General features: G+C 44.7%; 2 protein-coding genes across 4 annotated transcripts in view; one reads left to right on the top strand and one right to left on the bottom strand.

The window, feature by feature from the left end:
• Nucleotides 1-2,440, bottom strand: part of TTC38 (tetratricopeptide repeat domain 38) — a 58,464-nt gene extending 56,024 nt beyond the window's left edge. For all 3 annotated transcript variants that reach the window (XM_053253663.1, XM_053253662.1, XM_053253661.1), the window contains exon 1: nucleotides 2,184-2,440. The gene's annotated coding sequence lies outside the window, so the exon portion shown is untranslated. The remainder of the gene's footprint in view (nucleotides 1-2,183) is intronic.
• LOC128326577 (polycystin family receptor for egg jelly-like) lies at nucleotides 885-7,838 on the top strand. The gene has a single exon (XM_053253659.1). The coding sequence runs from the start codon at nucleotides 900-902 to the stop codon at nucleotides 7,164-7,166; it is 6,267 nt and encodes a 2,088-aa protein (XP_053109634.1). The 5' UTR covers nucleotides 885-899; the 3' UTR covers nucleotides 7,167-7,838.
• The last annotated feature ends 12,386 nt before the right edge of the window (nucleotides 7,839-20,224 follow it).

Below are 20,224 nucleotides of genomic sequence, written 5' to 3' on the forward strand. Positions count from 1 at the left end.
GCAATCCCAGGTCCTTGGGAAGGACTCGATGTCTGGATAAAACAAACCAGTCAATAACACCTGTCTGACTGTGTAAATAAATAAATAATTATAACAATGTCAATTTTTAAAAAGTATCTGAAAGATTGCATTGTTGATCACCTGGCTTTGAGAGATGAGAACAAGATGAGAACTGGGGAAAAAGTGCACTCAGATGTCCAAGTAGGTAGAAAGTTATACCTTTTGGGAGCCTGTCCTCCAATATATTACCACCTATGCAGGTAACCACTCCTCTACAGGTTGTGCTATGGTCATCCACATCTTTTCTTCCTTGTGCAATATTTCCCCCTTCCATGTTCATGTTAGAAAAAAAGTATAAAAGACCAACTATTTCACAGTTTTGTCAACTTTATAATGTTAAATGTTATGCATTCTGCTGAACATGATCCTGACAACCCACCCACAACATTGCCCCTAAGAAAACACTTCTCTGCATATAAAATAATGGCTTGCCTGGGAGAGGCCAAGATGAAGCCTCCCTCTTCTCTCTCTGGTTTCCTAAATGCTTGCTGTCCATTCCACCCCCCACCCAGAAAGGATTTGTACATGCAGCCCACCGACTGCAGCTAGAAATGACTTCTAAGCATTAATTCATAAAAGCCAATAAATGCATCTGGGGGTAAATTGGTAATAACATCACTTCATGTGAGTCCTAGATAATGTGACTTGCCAGTGCTATGAACAGAAATATGGAATTGCATTAGAGCAAGGAAGGACAAGAAATACTGCTCCCATAGACTCTGGTTGCCCAAGGCAACAGCAGAAAGAATCTAGAACTCATTCAGACTCTCTTTGTGACTCCTGTTTGTTGCTAGGAGATAGCTGTTGCTACTGAATCAGGGTTCTCTTTCCTGCCAACGATGCAGTACCTATTATGCCTCATCTTCCTTTTCTGCTATTGGTGTTGTTCCCAATACAGATCAACTGCACCTCTGCATCTGCTGCCGCCACCACTGTTGGTCACTTGCTCAAACCCCAAACACAGTGTTTACCAACGACAAGACAATGAATTTCAAGTCTCGTGTCTGTGGGATAGGCATATTGAGATAAACTACTCAAGACTGCCAGAAGCAAATTCTGAGGAGGAAGAGAGAGATGTGCAACCCCCGCCAGACTGTAGCTGGTTCCGAGATTCCATCTTGGTAAACAACACAAAAAGCTGGTCAGGTCAGCTGGTGCTAGGTCTAGGCCTGCCAAGGGAAGGCCCACATCCACCATGGGTCTATAGCCACATCACAGTACAATGCATATCAGCATTCTGTGCTGCACCCTTGTGCCTTCACCATAACCTGAGCATTGTGCTTTCTGGGCAAGATGTCCGTTTCTTCCTCCTTTGGCCACGCACACTTCCCATTTTTGAATGGCAGCCAGTGCAGCTGGGTTGGTGTGCACGTCTGAAGAGTTCCACATGGAACTACCACTTCAAGAGTCAAGGAGGAATTCCTGCAGACCTCCTCATCCCTAGCAACCAGCACAGTGAGCTACCCCCATTATCTGGCTACCATAATGTAGAACTGTACCAGGTATGTTCATCCTATTATAGCTACCACTTGACCGTATACTTTCCCCAACGTGGATTTTACACTGCTTCACTCACTGTTGAGCATGGACCTCCGGTCAGTCTTAGCATGGACTTATTTGTGGAGGCTGCCTTGCTACATGTCTTTAGTGGACATTCCAAACTGCTGAGCCATCCCCATGTGGCCCTCAGCCTTTCCTGGAGTCTTCTACAACTCAGCCAAGGAATAATAGCTTATGAATTATTGGATGAGCAGGGTGTGGGAGAGTGGTCTCACTCCTACAGTTACAACCCTTTTGCTCTGCAGAGTGATTTCTGTGCTGTTCCCACATCACGTTCCTCCAAAGCAAAGGTAATAACCAGCATCTATTTCTGTACCAATAAGAGAATGTCTGGAGAGCTGACAGGAAAACTGGCTTTCTCCAATTCTACACTGAGTTTCACAACAAACAGTGCAATCCCAACTCACCTCAAACTCAACCCACAGAAGACCAAAGGAGGCACGTACGTTTTTAGCCCGACCCTGGGACTCTACTATTCCATTCACGAAGGCAGTGCTGTCAATGCCACTGAAGAGAGCTCCAGCTCCCACTATGTTTTTTACCAGCAGCAGAGCCTCTCTTACCTGATTGTGGTTCAATTTGTGCAGCTGCAGTGGTACAGATTCAGTGTGCACGTGTATCTGAACCGGAGGGGGATTCTGTTCAGGACTCTAGGAGACAAAGGGTTAGAAGTTCACCATTTCAATGGGCATTCCCCTGATGAAAGTTGGGTCTATATTGTGTGGTTTATTCCTGTGCAACACCCACTGCTGCAATGTGAGTGGTCCTTCAGCTTGGAGCTTTTTGATTCAAAGAAAGAATACCTCCTTTGGAACAATACTTACACTTACAAGGATCATGTCAGAAATGCTGCCCATTTTATTCCCGACTCTGTCTTGCCTTTTAACCCTGCTCTTTACACTGGCTTTGTAGCAAAAGTGAAATGTGCAAGCAATGGACTTCTGTCTATTATTTTAAAAACCACAATCAACATTTATGCTTCGAAGGTAATAAAGTCCAGAGTGACCTGTCGGGGAAAACCGTGTTCTATTACAGAAGTTAGCATCCAGAGACCTGACCATTCTAAACACATCTTGCATTTTGCCCATGGAGCAGAATTTTCTCTGGCTGCTGATTCATGGATAAATTGCCCAGGCCCAAAGCAAACAGATGTCATCTGGAACATCTATAAAGTCCCAGATATGATGACGAGTCCGGATTGGTCAAAGCCTTTAAACATATCTGGCATTAGAAGGAGAAATTCCACCATACTAGAAGTTCCTAGTTCCAGCTTAGAATATGGCTTATATCTCTTTAATTTTACAGTAAAACTCACCTCAATGAATACATGGGACAGTGTCGAAGTGTCTGATTCTGCATTTGTTGAGATTGGATCAGATACACTGTTGGCTGTAATTGCTGGAGGCAATTTCCGGAAAGTTGGATTTTCTGACCAATGGACGCTTGATGGAACTGGTTCCTCTAAAGCTGGGGCAGTACAGCCCTCTAAAGAATTTAGATTTACTTGGTACTGCACTAAGCAAAAAACAGACTATGTACTCATGACTCTAAGTAAAGAGGGGAAGTGTTATCCAAACCAGGTTGATCTGAAATGGACAACATCCTCTGATCCAGTTCAAGCAGTGCAACCTGAAACACTTCAGGAAAATGCTGTATATTATTTTCGCTTGGTGGTTCAAAAGGATAGCCAGACAGCTCAGGCTGAACAAACAGTAGAAGTGCAGCCTGGTTCAGTGCCCGTGCTGAATGTCACATGCATTGAAAATTGTGGCAGGTCAGTCATTCCAAATGAAAGGTTTTGTCTTTTTGGCAAATGCTTGAACTGCAGAACTAGCAAACCCCTCTATTCCTGGTCACTACTCTCAACACATTCCACTGAAATAGGTTTTGACTGGTCTTCCAAATCTACAACTGGCAGGTCCAATCCATACTTACGTATAAATGCTTTTGCTTTTGTATCCATGTCAGAGCAGTCATATGTTCTTAGTCTGGCAGTTGTCACAAAGGAAGGAAAGTCCGCTGTCTACAAGTATTCTTTTCATGTTCATGATCCACCTCGAATAGGACAATGTGTGCTTAATCCCAGGATAGGTATGGCTTTCCTAACAAAATTCATTATTCAGTGCAGTGGATTTGAAGGCAAAAATGGACCTCTTACATATAAAGTAATAGCGGCATCAGATCAAATGAAAATTAGTACCATATCTTCGATAGAGAATAGTACTTTGGGCATAATAGTGTATGTTGGTCATGAGCATAAAACTCCTCAGTCTTTTCTCCCAGTTGGTTTACCATCCCATAATTCTGCCTTGATAATATATGTTCAAGTGTATGATGCCCTTGGAGCATGTTCTCAAGTAACTTTAAAGGCAACTGTGCATGATCAAAGAAAAAGTAAACCAACTGATGTTGTTCACCAGGAACTACAAGGTTTAATTAGTGGGTCAAGTGCCCCAATGACAACTTTACTGGTAAGTAAGGACTACTTTGACACAGGTTATTTTGTATATATGCTGGCCTCTCTATTAAATAACATTGAGACTTCACCAACCAAGCAAGGCTCAAAAACTGATTTGCGGCAAATCCTTCTTAATACGACTGCAAGGATACCTACAACTGATGTCCAAAAAATAAACCAAATAATATTGAGCATTTGTCAGGTAACTCATGAAATCACTGAAGTAAACAAGGAATCACAACTGCTTGCAGTCAGAAAACTCAAAGAAGTGAGTGAAGCCCTCAAAAGGCATCAGAATACAGACTTGGGTTCTAAGGAAATAGAAATCCTTGGCAATGGTATACTTACTGGGCTGTCCAATGTCTTGAGAGCTTCTCTGTTGAGCCATGGGAATGTCAACGTAAATGCCATTAAAGAAACCATCTCTGTAACAGAGACATTAGCAGACCTAATCTTACAAGGTAAAGTCCCCGGGGAACATGAAACAAATATGAAAGCTGAAGAGTGGACCATTTACTTATGGAAAGATGAGAATTCGGAGGTTTCTGGATCGTTCTCTAACAGAAAACCTTGCAAGAACTGCTTTTATCCCAAATTGAAGCAGGGCCATCATGCTGAATTACCGGTAGATGCTGTGGTTTGCACGGTTCTTTATGAATTTGACAAAAATCCCTTTCCTTGGTTGCTTTATACAGCAGATATTGGCACAACCGTGACTGGATTCAAAATGACAGGAACCAAATCTAATGGTGACATAATTCAGATCGTGCCTGATGTAGTTGAAATGATCATGGCTAGAAAAGATGAGGACTCTGCCACCTTTGACTTGACCTTAGGACCAGACATAAAACTCCCTAAAACAACTGGAGGCTTTAGTGTTGAAGTAAAAAGAAGCTCCAAAGACATTTTTATCCAGATTGTGCCTAAAATAAATGTTACTTTCCAGGTATTTATATACTTGGGTCTCAATATCAGTCATCCTCCTGTAGCTGTATATACTGCTTCCCATTACAGCCCTCCAACACCAAGTGAAAAGGATTTTAATGTCACTGACTGTGCCATTAAGGCTCCTTATATTCTTTGTCTTCCTCAGTCATTGCTTTGGTCTCAAGTAAACAGCAGTAGAGCAGATAAATTGAACATTTCAGTTGTCTTGCAATCACACCCAATTGTGAGAGACCAAACCATTAAGATTGTCCGCATTGCTGTTTTTACAGCAGACTGCCTAGTTCTAGATGGAGTTCAGAATCAGTGGGAAGAAGAGACATGCAGTCTTGGCCCTCAGACCAGCTGGTCTAAGATACATTGCATCTGTAAAGCAAAAGAGCGTAGCAAGAGAACAGCCAGTTCAACAGGGACCTCCAAACCTAGCATCAGATTTATGGCCAGCAAAGTGCTTGTGTTCCCTAATTCTGTGGATATGAAAAAGTTCCTTTTAGAACAGGCTGGCAAAAATCCCGTAACAGGACTGACAGTGCTTGCCATATTTATAATCTACATGTTCTTAGCCATCTGGGCCATAATACAAGATAACTTTGGTATCAGGGACCAGATCATAGTCCTGCCAGATAATGATCCCTTTCACAAGATGAAGTACTTGGTCAGCATATACACAGGAACCCGCTTTAGAGCAGGCACCACAGCTGATGTCTACATTGAGCTGATTGGCCAAAATGGGGTCAGCGATGTACATCAGCTAAAGCATCCACATTTCCCCGGAATCCTCCAGCGAGGATCTGTTGACACTTTTATCCTAACTACTGAGGAAGATCTAGGAGACATTTTGTCTCTACACATCTGGCACAATAATTTTAATTTTTCTTCCAGCTGGTACTTAAGCCGAGTCAAAGTACAAAACATGGTCACTAAACAATCATGGCTGTTTATGTGCAGAAAATGGTTAGCTATTGGCAAAAATGACTGCCGAACTGAAAGGACATTTGCTGTTACAGACTCAACTGTGCCTTTAAACAAAGTGGATTGCTTCATGATAACTGTTAGCAGTGACTTGCTCAGTAATCATCTGTGGCTGTCTGTCTTTGCTCATGTAATCAGTGGTTCTTTCAATAGATTCCAAAGGCTGTCCTGTTGCTTAACAATACTGTTGAGTTCCCTGATGTTTAACATGATATTCTTCAGTACTGAGAAGGATCAACATATTCATTCGGTAGAACTGCGATATTGGAGATCCATGATAACTGGAATGATTAGCGCTTTGATTTCTATCCCTGTGCAACTGATTGTGGTAACTTTGTTTAAGCATTCCCCCAAAGAGTCTGCACAATCTAACACAGCTCAAGTTCAGCCAAAAGAAAACTTCTCTTTATTTTCTGACAGCCTCAGTAAAGAGGGTGATACAGGAGATGCTTCACCTTCAAAGGTGAAATCCCAGCAACTCCCACCAACAACCAAGTCTGGTAATAAATATGCTATAGAAAAAGAAACCTTTCACAAGAATATACAGAAACTGCAGCTTTGTTGGTGGTGTACATACATAGCTTGGGTCTTGGCCTTTTTAATATCTTTGTTTTCATCAGTTTTCATCATCTTATATGGCCTGTCCTATAGCTACAAAACATCCTTTGAGTGGTTAATAGCATCCACAATGTCATTTTGTCAACATACGTTTTTGCTTCAGCCCCTAATGATACTTATTTTTTCAGCCTATAGTACTTTTTCTTCAACTTACTGTGGAAGCATCCCATGGTCAAACTTCCAAGATAATATATTTAATGACAGAACTATGACTGTCAATGAGATGAATCAGTTACATAATGAACTTGTCAAAGTCAGAGCTTCTAAGCAATACCAGCCAATAGATTATGAGGTCATCATCTTAAAAAAAAAACGCAAATTTAAAATTCAGACTTCTCTTTTCATAAGAGATGTAGTCTCTCATTTTGTCTTAACTTTAGTTTCAAAAATGTCTTCCTTTACAGAAATTAGTGGTAGCTTTTCTTACAAAAAAATTATACACGAAACATTCATTTTTTATTTGTCGAATGAGGATATGCCTGAGGATATTTTCACATGGATGAGAAATGCCTTTCTGGCATTGATACATGACTATCAAGCAATCTATTTTTAAGAAAGAAGGTCCAAAATTTTTGAATTGCCCAGAATGAAGCAAATAAGAACTAAGAATGATGAAAAGGAATGTTTCCATACATGTATCCCTGCAAATAAATATGTGCTTAATGAAACTCATTGTCAAGAATATGGAATTGACCAAGAAGAACAAGTGGACAATTTTGGATCATGGACAATCCCAGCTAACAGTTCAGTTTCTAATCACAACATTGCTCTTTTAGGCTTCACATATGAACAAAATTCAGATCAATGGGTATATGTCGAGATACATGGAGTATTAAACAGATGTCCATCCAGAAGACATAGCTTTTATTTCTTTCCAGAAGAATCACAACAGTATTCAACAAAAAGGCTGGATGATGTAGAAATGAACAGCTGGCTTGACGAGAAGACCTGGGCTGTGATTTTTGAACTGACCACTTTTAATAGAGATGTGGGTCTGTTCTGCAGTATCTCTGTCATATTTGAGTTTCCTCTTTAGGCATGGTTACCAAAACTGTGTTAGTTCATTCTCACAAGCTCTTTTTTCCCCGTTCACTGAACCGAGACTCAGAGTTTTGTGTTTGTAAGCAATATATTTATGCTTATATTTTATATTGCTGATGAATGTCATGTGTTGTACCAAGAAAAACTAAAATATATAAAAGCTGCCAACATAATCAGTTGTAGAACAAAAATAATCTGTATATTTCTTCACTGGCTACTTGTATCCAAATTTAAGCTTGCTGTTAACTTAGTTCAATTTTATTCACTTCTGTCAGAACATCTCATTCCCTTCCATATAGTGCCTCACCTTGATCAGTGTGTCAGGATAAGTGTGGGACATTTGGAGTTTTCCTAGTTTTAAAAACATATCATGTAATGGTTAAGCACAGAATGGGGCCCAAATGCCTCTTCCAGCTTCCACTGGGCTCTGCCTCATCATCATTTTACTTCCCCCAAAACATACCTGGTGGCAGCCTTGTAGGCAGTAGTGGCTCACCCTAATGAGCCAGCCCTCCCTGCAAATGAGACTCAGCTGCCTCTCATTCCCAGCAGCTCTGGTTGCACCTCTCTCTCTCCTATCTTGCTCCACCCCAGCATTAATGAGAGCTGCACTATCATTAGTCAGAACTGCATGGGATGGTCCACAAATGGGCTGGAAGGCATCTTGGAGGTCCAACCTATTATCCCAGCTTCTGTCTGAAAATCTCCAGTGAAGGAGAGTCCACCACATGATGTGGTCTGTTTCACTGTTTTTACCCTTTTACAGTTGGGAAATTCTTCCTGATATCTCCTCTAAATCTGCCATCAGCAGGAAACTCCCCCACAGCTATCTGGATCCATGAGCTGAGAGTAGACCATTCTAATAGATCCCCCACTCTTGCAGAGCTTAGAAGTTGTGATCAGCCAACCTATCAGGAAGTGATCTGTCTATGACAGTGAAATGATGTTAATCTCCACCACCACCAGATCACTTTCTTGCCTCTCCAACATAAATCTAGGACAAGCGTATGTCCCTCCCTATGTGTAGACAATGCTATCAGCTGGGACAAACCCTTCTTTGTCATGATTGGGGCCCAGAAGTGACTCAGCAGTCCCTGCCTTACCATCTGACCAGAGTGGCTATCTCTGGCCCTATAAAGTTGCAGCGGGCCCACCACTGGAGGGGTCGCCACCAAAGTGGCGACAACAAAGGGGGTCACCCCTTTGGGGGAGCCACTTCGGGGGACAGCGAGGGCCAGGCCTCTTGGCCCAGGTATTTGTATATGGGTGGATATTTAATAGTGGGGGTCTCTGTTTTTATTAGTCCTGGGTGAGAATCTTTTACAATGTGTCTGGGCTTATCTGGAGATGGGGAGATAGGGGGCATGTCCAGTGGCTGTGGGGTGGCAATTCAGGTGGTGGTGGGGAACAGAAGAAGAAACGGCAGGTCAGTGGGCCATTATAGGGGAAGGGGGCTTAGAAATCTAATAGCTGTTTCCCCTTCCGGCTGTCCTGCCAGCTCTTTGACCTTGGGGAGCAGTGCCGACCACCTTTGGAACCTCACCTTGCTCCTCTGTAATGCCAGGTCAGTCCAGAACAAATCAGAAACCATCCATGATTTGATTCTGGTTGAAGGTGCTGACCTGGTATGTATTACAGAGACCTGTTTGGGGGAGGCTGGGGGCCCAGTGTGGTCCCAGTTTCTCCCTCCAGGCTACTCTGTTGAGGAGTGGGTGAGGGACCGTGTGTGAGGAGGTGGAGTGGCTGTGGTCTAGAACAGTGTTTCTCAACCTTTTTGGAGTCAAGGACCACTAAATTCCTCATGCAGAGTTTCAAGGACCGCTACATTCTTCATGCGCAGTTTCCCAGACCAGCAGTTAGTAAAGGGCTTTCAAGTTTAAGTTTGTTTATCTATCTCTCTATCTCTCTAAGAGACTTCTATACTGCCCAAAACTTGTATCTCTGGGCAGTTTACAATTAAAATAATATAAGCATTAAAATCATTAAATTTGGAATCTTTTGCAAACATGGAATATTAGGGGTTCTCAACCTTGGGTCCCCAGATGTTGGTGGACCTAAACTCCCATAACCCCCAATCACAATGGCATTTGGCCATTATGGCTGGGGATTATGGGAGTTTAAGTCCACCAACATCTGGGGATGCAAGGTTGAGAACCCCTGAATCTAAAAGCCTGGGTGAACAAATATGTCTCCAGTATGTCTTCAGTATGTGCGGGGTGGGGGTGCTTGTGATTACTCAATGGAGAGGGGATGTTGGGCCATTAGAAAAATTCAAAAACTACGAAACCAACATACAAGCAAACTTTTGAATTCCCCAAAACTCTTCATCACGTTGGATGTCAAGCAAAGCAAAAAGGAGGTGAGGAGAGCTGGGCAAGTTTTCAGTAGAGCCCGAAGTCTACAGTTTAACCCTCTCTTGATGGAGGTGGAGTTTTAGCCGGAGTTGTGTAGTTGCAGGGCCGGATCCAGACCACGTTAGTCAGGACCACCCACTGAAATTAATTTAGTCATCTCTCATTTGTGTCAATGCTGCTTGGTCATGATCACCTGGCTTGATCTGGATCCTGCTCTTAATTGTGCACTTTGTAAGGTGGACCTAATGAAACCCCCGCAGCTCCTCCAAAACAGTTACGTGGCAGGCTCTGGGAATGTTTTTTTTTTAATGGTGAAAGAAAACGTGAAGAAGAGCGGTGGGGACCTGGTGTTAAAGGGAAAGGGGCAATTCTGAGATGTCGGGGGACGCAGGGCATTGTAGTGGTGGATGGCTCATCTTCCTCGCTGGGGAGACGAGGCACTGTTCAGGGTGGGCGAGGCAATGGTGCACCGGACCGCGCTTGGAAGATCGCCTGGATCCAAGAGCTGCTGCCGCTGTTCTTGCGCACCAGAGTGTAGCAGGTGTTCCCCCATTCTCTCTTGCAGCGCATGCTTCTGTGCCCCCTCCCAACTGCCCTACATGCACCAGTCACACCAGCCTGCCTTTGGGGCCACGCAGCTCACATGGTCCCACATGCTGCCCATGTGTCGCTGCGAGGCAAGCCAAGGCAGCCCTCCTCCCTCCCTCCACTGCTTAGCCCTAACCGTGGCGTGATTCCAGCCAGAGGTTGCCCCCCCCGACCAGCGAGGTCATAAAAGGGACTGCCGTCTTCCACCGGCGGGGCAGACCAGGGGAGTTATAAGGGGCCAAGGGACCACAACGCCCCACCAATGCAAGAGGGAAACGGCGTTTCCTCTCAAGGTGCCTTGGCCGCAACAGGCAGCTGGTTTTAAATTGGTTGGGATCGGACATGAACCGCGCTGGGCATCAAATCCCCAGGATCACTTCATTCCAGTTCCATTCATCCAATGACCCTTTTGCATGAATGCACAAAATGGTCTCTTGCCTCTCCCCCGCACCACACCGCCTCCCTCCACCACTTAGTCCTCCTTGGTACATGTGCTTGCTCCCCTTCCCCGAAGAAGGTCCATTTGCCCTCCCTTTCTGTAAAGCCCGAGCCAAGGCGGCACTCCTCCCTCCCTCCACCGCTTAGCCCTCTGGCGAGGTCACAAAGGGGACCGCCGTCTTCCACCGGCAGTGCAGACCAGGTGGTTACAGGGGGCCAAGGGACCACAACACCCCACCAATGCAAGAGGGAAAAAGGGTTTCCTCTCAAGGCGCCTCAGCCGCAACAGGCAGCTGGGTTTCAATCAATCAACCTTTGGCTGCAAATAATGAGCATGCAAGAACCAGCAGCCCTTCAAGTGGCGCCCACTGCCATACCTTTTCCTCGATGCCCCCATGCCGCATACAATTTGAAGTTGTAAAGATAAAGATAGCTGTAGGAAGATCTCAGCAGCACATGGAGGCAAGGCGGAAGCAGGGTCCCGTGCCTCCATGATACTCCTCCTCTCCCTCTTCCATGCCATGTGCAAAATTGAGGAAGTGAGTGCCTTGATTGCAGTTGTTTGGCAGGTGGGGGGTGTTGACTCCCAGTCAGAGACCGGCACTCAATCCTTCGGGGACCGGCAGCAGTCCAGGGACCGGTGGTTGAGAAACTGTGGTCTAGAAGAACAATATCTCCCTTACCAGGATCCCTGTTGAGGTATTGGACCATATCGAATGTGTGTACTTAAGTTTGGGGACCAGAGATAGACTGGAACTTCTGTTGGTGTGCCAATCACCCCGCTGCTCAACAGAGTCCCTGAGCTGATGGACTTGGTCTTGGGTTTGGTGTTGGAGTACCCCAGGCTTGTGGTGTTGGGGGACTTCAATGTTCATTTTGGGACCAATTTGTCTGGGGCACCTCAGGAGTTCATAGCGGCCATGAACTGGAACAGCAAACTCACTGGGGCAGTAGACATGATTGCTCCTAAGCATTGTCTCCAACCTGCTTCAAAACTGGCCCCTTAGTATACGGAAGAACTATGGGGGCTGAAGTGGCGAGGTAGATGGAGCACAAGTGGAGAAACACTTGGCTTGAATCCGACAGACTGCAACATAGAGCTCATTTGAAGACCTATGCTCAGGCAATACGTGTGGCAAAGAAGCAATTCTTTTATGCCTATATTGCTTCCACAAGTTCACATCCAGTGGAGTTGTTCAGGGTTGTGAGAGGGCTAGTATGTGCCCCTCCTCCCTTGAATCAGAATCTGGAACCATCAATTACCTGCTGTGATGTCTTTAACGAATTCTTTGTGGGGAAAATCTCTCGTATTCAGGCCGACTTAGATTCCATCTCCACAATTATTTCAGTGTCTGATGTGGAGGTGTCCAGTGACTCCTCTTACGTGGTTAGGTTGGATCAGTTCCAGTTTGTGACTCCTGAAGATGTGGACAAATTGATTGAAACAGCTTATACTACTGTATCTGGCAGTGTGGTTGCTGTAGAAGGCCTGGTAGAGATTATAAATGAGTCTCTGAGGGAAGGAAGGCTGCCTCCATGTCTTAAGGAGGCGATTATTAGACCGCTTCTGAAGAAGCCTACCTTAGATCCCTCAGAGCTGAGTAACTACAGGCCTGTCTCCAACCTTCCGTGGCTGGGCAAGGTAATTGAGAGGGCGGTGGCCTCCCAACTCCAGACCATCTTGGAGGAAACTGATTATCTTGACCCATTTCAAACTGGCTTTCGGGCTGACTCGGATGGAGACCTATGGATGATCTCCAATTGGGAATTGACAGAGGAAGTGTGAACCTGTTGGTCCTTTTGGACCACTTGGCGGCTTTCGATATTATCGACCATAGTATCCTTCTGGAGCGTCTGAGGGGGTTGGGAGTGGGAGGCACTGCTTTGCAGTGGTTCCACTCCTACCTCTCAGGCATGTTCCAGATGGTGTCCCTTGGAGACTGCTTTTCTTCAAAATCTGAGCTTTTATATGGTGTCCCTCAGGGCTCCATATTGTCTCCAATGTTGTTTAACATCTACATGAAACCACTGGGAGATATCATCAGGAGATTTGGTGCAGTATGCTGATGACACCCAAATCTATTTTCCTTGTCAGCATCATCAGGAGAAGGCATAACCTCCCTAAATGCCTGCCTGGGGTCGGTGATGGGCTGGATGAGGGATAACAAACTGAGACTGAGACAATAGACAATCTCTAGATAAGACAGAGGTACTCATTGTGCGGGGTCGAAACTGAGAGACAATTTTGATCTGCCTGTTCTGGATGGAGTCACAGTTCCCCAGAAGGAACAGGTATGCAGTCTGGGGGTGCTTCTAGATACAAGCCTCTCCCTGGTGTCCCAGGTTGAGGCAGTGGCCAGAAGTGCCTTCTATCAGCTTTGGCTGATATGCCAGCTGTGTCCATTTCTTGAGATGAATGACCTCAAAACAGTGGTACATCTGCTGGTAACCTCCAGACTGGATTACTGCAATGCACTGTATGTGGGGCTGTCCTTGTATGTAGTCCAGGAAACTACAGTTGGTCCAGAATGAGGCAGCCAGGCTGGTCTCTGGGTCATCTAGGAGAGACCATATTACTCCCATATTGAAGGAGCTACACTGGCTGCCGATATATTTCTGGGCAAAATACAAGGTGTTGGTTATAACCTATAAAGCCCTAAAAAGCTTGGGCCCTGGGAATTTAAGATAATCCTCCAGAGGGTTCGCAGGGAGAGCGGGCTAAGCCCACTCTCCCTGCAGATGATCATCAAGCCCTCCCCGGGCGGCCGGATCGGCCACCCACACAACTGCTGGCTGCATCACGGAGCTGGCAGGGGCTGCAAGGATCGGGGGCCGCGCAGCCCCTGGAAGTTCCAGCATGCTCTGCACGAGTGTGCAGAGGATGCTGGAGAGACCCCCGAGCCGGGAGGCTGCTTTTTAGCCTCCCGGTCGGGGATCTGTTCATGAGTTGCCTGTGCCTCTGCAACACTCGATCATAGAGCCCAGGTTTAGAACCTGGGCTTAGGGGAGGGCTTTGCAAACGGGTAGCCTGGTGCTTCTCACAACTGGCTAAAATCGGCCTAGCCTCTTCTAGCCCGATTTTAGCTGATCATGAAAACAGCCTCAATGTCTTCTTCATCATGAACCCCACAGCCCACTGAGATCATCAGGAGAGGTCCGTCTGCATTTGCCACAGGCTCGTCTGGTGGCTACTCAGGGACGGGCCTACTCCGTTGCTGCCCCGAGGCTTTGGAATGCGCTCCCTAGTGAAATAAGAGGTTCCCCATCTCTGACAGCTTTTTTAAAGTCTCTAAAGACGCATCTGTTCACCCAGGCTTTTAATTAATATTGTTTTAATTGTTTTAATGTTGTTTTAAAATATTGTTTTAAAAATTTTCAGTTGTTGTGTTTAAAATTTCTTGTTTTTGTTTTTAACTAATGTTTTACTTTCTATTTTTATTCTGTGTAAACTGCCCAGAGACATAGGTTTGGGGTGGTATAAAAATATGTTAATAAATAAATAAATAAATAAATAAATGAATGAAGTGCCATGATATCCTGAACTGCACCTGGCCTGGGAGCTCTGGCATGAACATGGAAATTGCCCAGCACTAAAAGCCTGGGGAACTCCAATGCCATGCCTGAGACCACCCCAGCCAGCAAGACTATTTGGCATCAAGATGGATGGTATGCTGAACAGAATCCCTGTTTGATGTGTATTATTGCCTTCTTCAGAACATGATTTTGTCCACTTCATAATGGTCAGCTGTATTACAAATTGTAATTACAAATTACATTTTCCCCAGAATCTCTTCTCCAGCTTGGAATACTGAATGAGATTCTGTGTATGCATGGTCAGATTTAGCAGATCAGATTTCGAAAGACGCCTTGCTTTGTTGATATATGTGGAGAAGTCCTTTTAAAGTTAACCCCTTACTCCTGAAGAAACTCTCACTGACTGCTGTGAAATTACACAAACTGTTTAAATGTCCAGCATCATGCAGAGTGAACAACTAAACAGAGGGGAGGGAGTCTGGGTCAGTTATCACAACTTTAATCATGTACGTGGTATCAAGCCGAACCCATTTCCAGAGGCCAGGATGACAATGTGCATGCATGTAGCAAATAAGCATACTGTCACTGATATTATGAAGCAAGAGTAAACTCTCAGGAAACAGACACACCTTTTTATCGAATGCTCACTGAGAAAGCTCACAAACACTAAGGTAATTTAATTGAGCAGAAGGGAGCTTAGCTATCATTAAAATAGGTGGAAGGGATTAAGTCAGTTCTAACGCTGGAGTGTCGCAGAAAAAGTCAAGGAAGCAAGACCAGTCCCAGGTATACAGTTACTCTGTTGTTTAATGGATAGTTTTAGGCAAGGAGTATATGCACAACACATTGTGGAATTCTCGTTGCATTTTTCACACAACGCATAATCCACTTGTGGAATTCTCTTCCACAAGATGTGGTGACAGCCAACAACCTGGATGGCTTTAAGAAGGGTTTGGATAACTTCATGGAGGAGAGGTCTATCAATGGCTACTAGTTGAGAGGGCTGTGGGCCACCTCTAGCCTCAAAGGCAGGATGCCTCTGAGTACCAGTTGCAGGGGAGTAACAGCAGGGGAGAGGGCATGTCCTCAACTCCTGCCTGTGGGCTTCCACTGGCATCTGGTGGGCCACTGTGCGAAACAGGATGCTGGACTAGATGGGCCTTGGGCCTGATCCAGCAGGGCTGTTCTTATGTTCTTATGCCTATCAGATCAATAATATAATCATTAAAAAGCTAGTCTCCTGCAGACAAATCAGCTGGAGTCTGGTACGAAATTAATGAAATTCTTGTCAGTTTATGACTTCATTAAAAAGCATCAACAGCCCTGAAGTCTTATTGATGAATTTTAAAGCAATGAAGTTATGACTCAGCATTCAGCACTCTTGTCGCTTGCTGGGCCGGGGGCAGGAGGGGGAGGAAAGATAGCATTTTAAAGCACAGTCACAGGGGCTGTCCAGAAGGAGGCAGTCAATTTCCAATTAGAAGATATAAGGAAGCCTGCTTCTGGAATTCAGGTAAGCTGCCCAGCCCCAGCGCACGATCGAGCCAATTCAATGCATAAAACTCTGTGCATCATCAATATGATGCAAATAAAGTGGTATCAAATTGAAACTGATAATGATACCAAAAATTTGCTTGGTGTACAGTCATACTGTACAGTAATTATTGTACATACTATACAGTCATACTGTCCAGGAGGCAGTAATTCAGAAATTGGGATCCACTTTAAAATAGTTGTTGATTAATGTATGAGTTTTGGCTGATTAATCTATGAATTAAATTTGCATATGGTTTTGAAGTAATAGTTCTAAAGCAAACAAACATATAATTCTGGGATTTTAGATAAGGCATATGCATTCAGCATGCTTCATCTTAGATAAGGCATCCCCACTTCTCTCTCACAGAAGAGAATGCCTCTTAAAAATTTTTTTTTAATTGATATTAATTTTTTATCAATATAAAAAAGAATAGAGTACATACAGAATACAGAAAAAATAATCAAATATAGTAGATAACATTGCATATATTGTTTTATACATCAAACCAGAAAACAACAATCATATCGACATCTCCTCCTAACCACCCATATTCTAATTAGAAATTTCAACCACCAATCCCAAATATTCAAACAGAACTGAATATGTAGATATCAAAATTAAGCAGTATCCAAATTAAAGCAAATTCGCTCAAGAATTCATTTGCAGGGAAAATCCAAATCTCGGATGAGGTATCCAACCCTGTGACAAATTATAAGGAAATTGCCAAATAAAGCCAAATTTATCTTCTAATTTTTTTAATATGAGGTAATCCTAGCCACTGAAGCATCTTCCCAAAGTTTAATATTCTACTTCTCTAAAGTTGGTAACAAATGAGTCTTCCAATAAGAAGCTTAAAGAATTCTAGCCACAGTTATCAAGTATAAGGACAACTCTGGAAATTCTGCAGGTATATAAGGCTTAGTAATATTTAACATAAAAATCTCTGGAGAAAAAGGAAAGTATATTTTTAACAATTGTTGCATCTTACTGTGAATTAAGTTCCAAAATGACTGCGCTTTAGTGCATGCCTACCACATGTGATAAAAGATTCCCGGCTGATTCATACAGTTCCAACCATGTCCGAGATACTTATTGTCTAACTTGGGAGTGCCTCTTTTCAAATGGAACTTGCCTTCTACATTTTATATATGTACTTAAAAGTGTGTGTGTGTGTGTGTGTGTGTGTGTGTGTGTGCATATAGATAGATAGATAGATAGATAGATAGATAGATAGATAGATAGATAGTATGCCCATGAATCCCCTTTCTTGATGTTCTCCTTTTACAGAGTATAATAAAGTAGTAACAGATCTGTATAGCAAATCAACAGTCTGAGGCTGTTCTCACACGCAGCCTAACCTAGGCTAGGGATGCTTAGCCTGGGTTAGGCAATGCATGAGAACCACTGGGATTGGGCCTGATCCTGCTGGGGCAGCGCCGCCCGCCTAGCCCAGCTTTTTAGCCCGACTTCTAGCTGAGGTTAAGGGAGTGAGCGCTTCCTTAGCCCAGGCTTGCTGCTTGTGTGTGAGCTGGGCCTAGAGTGCCCAACTCCTGCGGGAATCCTCCAATGCATCGCACATGTCACACGGTGCATTATGGGATCTCTGGAGCCTAGGACAATGAGTCCCAGCCTCTGTTTACCCACACTGCCAGGAGTCATCTGTGCTGCTCTCAGCAGTGCTCGTCGTGTTGGCGTGTGGCTTGGGCACCTTCAGGGCTGTGAGTGGTCATCTGGGGGAAGGCCCCACACTCATCTATATTTCAACTATAAATCCTACCACCCTAAACATATAAAGAGAAATATCATATGTAGTCTGGCTCTTAGAATTAAACGCATCTGCAATAATGATTAAAACTCCCTCAAAAGAGTAAGGGAACCGAAAGAACACCTTCAGAGGCGTAACTAGGGAAAACGGCACCCGGGGCATGCACTGAAATTGCGCCCCCCCGCCCCCACCCCCACAACATACATCTGACTGACACACGTTTCAGAAAACTTCTATACAAACATCTGACACCCATCTTTCAAATAACATTACCATAATACCAGCTCAAAAATACAAGTCAAGCTCATGACCGCCCCAGCAAGGAACTCTGGGGAGTTCCCAGAGACTACAGCAACAGGCAAGATACTTGCCAAGTAACAAAGCAATAGTTAGTAGAGTGCATGTCAACTAACAAATGTGCCAGATTTCAAACTTCTTGATTACAAAGTTCACTAGGGCTCAACCCTGAAGACTTACGGGCAGTTTCAGGATTCTGATCTGAGAGATGCAGCTAAATGAAGAGGTACACAGTTAATTTCCCTGCCTGCTAAGAAGCCACAGCATCTCACACACAAACAGGTGGTGGGATTCATGAGCAGGGGTTTCAGGTGCTAAATGAGCAAAGAAGCACCTTTGAAAGTGGTGATTCTCATTATATTTAGCAAGGGAGAGCAACTGACCCCCATCCAGCACCAACACAGACACCAGCAAGCCATGGGAGGGATGCTATCTTATGTTTTTGTTTTTAAAACTGTGAATCCTTTGGGACACAGAAGAACCCTCTTTTTGTTTGTTTTTTGGTGTAAAACGCTCTGAAAACTTTGGTTGAAAAGTGGTATGTAAATATGTGCAGTAGTTCCAGGTGGGAGGGAGCTGTTGTACTTTTCCTAACATCCGAGTCAGGGGAATCACTGACTACCATTCATTTAATTGAACATTCAATTTAAACATTATGTTCTCCACACAAATTGCATACCTGAGGATGGCAACGACTATTTGCATGTATAGGTCTTGTGCAAACTAGTTCCCCCACATTCATTCAAACTAATCCCCTTTATAATTTGGGGTGCAGGAAGTCTTAGATAAACAAGATATCCCACAACAACCGTTTCCTCCCTTCGTCTGCCCCCACCCTACTGTGAACAATCTGGATAATCCCAGGATGTTTTCAGCGATAAATAATGTTGCAATTAGAAAACAATCGGTGGTCTTTTAAACAGATCTCCAAAACACCCTCTCTTAAAATACAATCTGCAATTTATTCCGTTTATTTCCAACAATCCCACTCTCCCCCGCCCAGAGCAAGCATACTAGCTTTTCCCACACTGTCGCTCTGCCAATCTCTTCCCCGAGCAAACCTCCAGAAGCGGCTGGTCTAGGGGTCGGACTCTCGCAAATAGGACCTACTCCTCTGTACGCATAAAATCTCGAACTGAAAACCAGAACTTCAACTAAGTGAAAGGAAGTGTGTGTGTGTGTTAGAGAGAGAGAGAGAGAGAGAGAGAGAGAGAGAGAGAGAGAGAGAGAGATTCCTCCACATACACCACAACTTGTTGTCTTATACTGCCAACTCAAACGCATGTTTACTCTCCCCCTCCCTGCATTTCTCAAGAAGAGAGTCTTTGTGTGCCGAGACTGAGAGCGAAAGAGAAAGACAAAAGCCTTACCTCGGCTTTAAGCTGCCCAGCAGCCCTACAAAGGACTTCCTTAAACAAGCCAGAAAGGTGCAGCTTTTTAGCCAATAGCCACTATTGACACAGGAGGCTGCCGAATGTGCCAGCTGGGTGTCCGTGTCCTCTGCTGCCTGCTGCAGCCAGCCCCAGCAATGTCAACGTGACGGTGCAGCTCTCCTCCGCTCCGCGACCGCGCCACCACCACGTGCAGCTGGCTGGAAAGTTACCGAGCTGGGAGAGGAGGACACCAGGATGGAGACGCACGCATGCACAGCGTGACTCGGCACGCCGGCTGAGTAGCGCGTGCGTGCGACTACCCTACCCTCACCCAGAAAGTTGCCCGCTGCCAAGAACTTCCTGATCCAGGCAGGCCAGCAGCAAAGCAATGGCGGGGGGGGCGGCCGCGGAAGGGACCGGAGCTGGACCACTCATGGGGGACGGGGCGCTGATGCGCTCCCTTGATTGCTGCTGCGGCAGAGCCAGAGAGAAATTTGAATTTTTTTTAAAAAAAATTTTTAATGGGGGGGATCGGCGGGGGTCATGGCGGCGCCCCCCACGTGACCCACAATGATGGCGCCCAGGGCACATGCCCCCCCTGCCCCCCTATCATTACACCTCTGAAAATGTGGATACCCTCCTCATGTCACAGATTCTAATCTCAGTAGGACATCAGCTATATCA

This window comes from Hemicordylus capensis, chromosome 5 (genome assembly GCF_027244095.1).
Source record: "Hemicordylus capensis ecotype Gifberg chromosome 5, rHemCap1.1.pri, whole genome shotgun sequence".
Lineage (NCBI taxonomy): Eukaryota > Metazoa > Chordata > Lepidosauria > Squamata > Cordylidae > Hemicordylus > Hemicordylus capensis.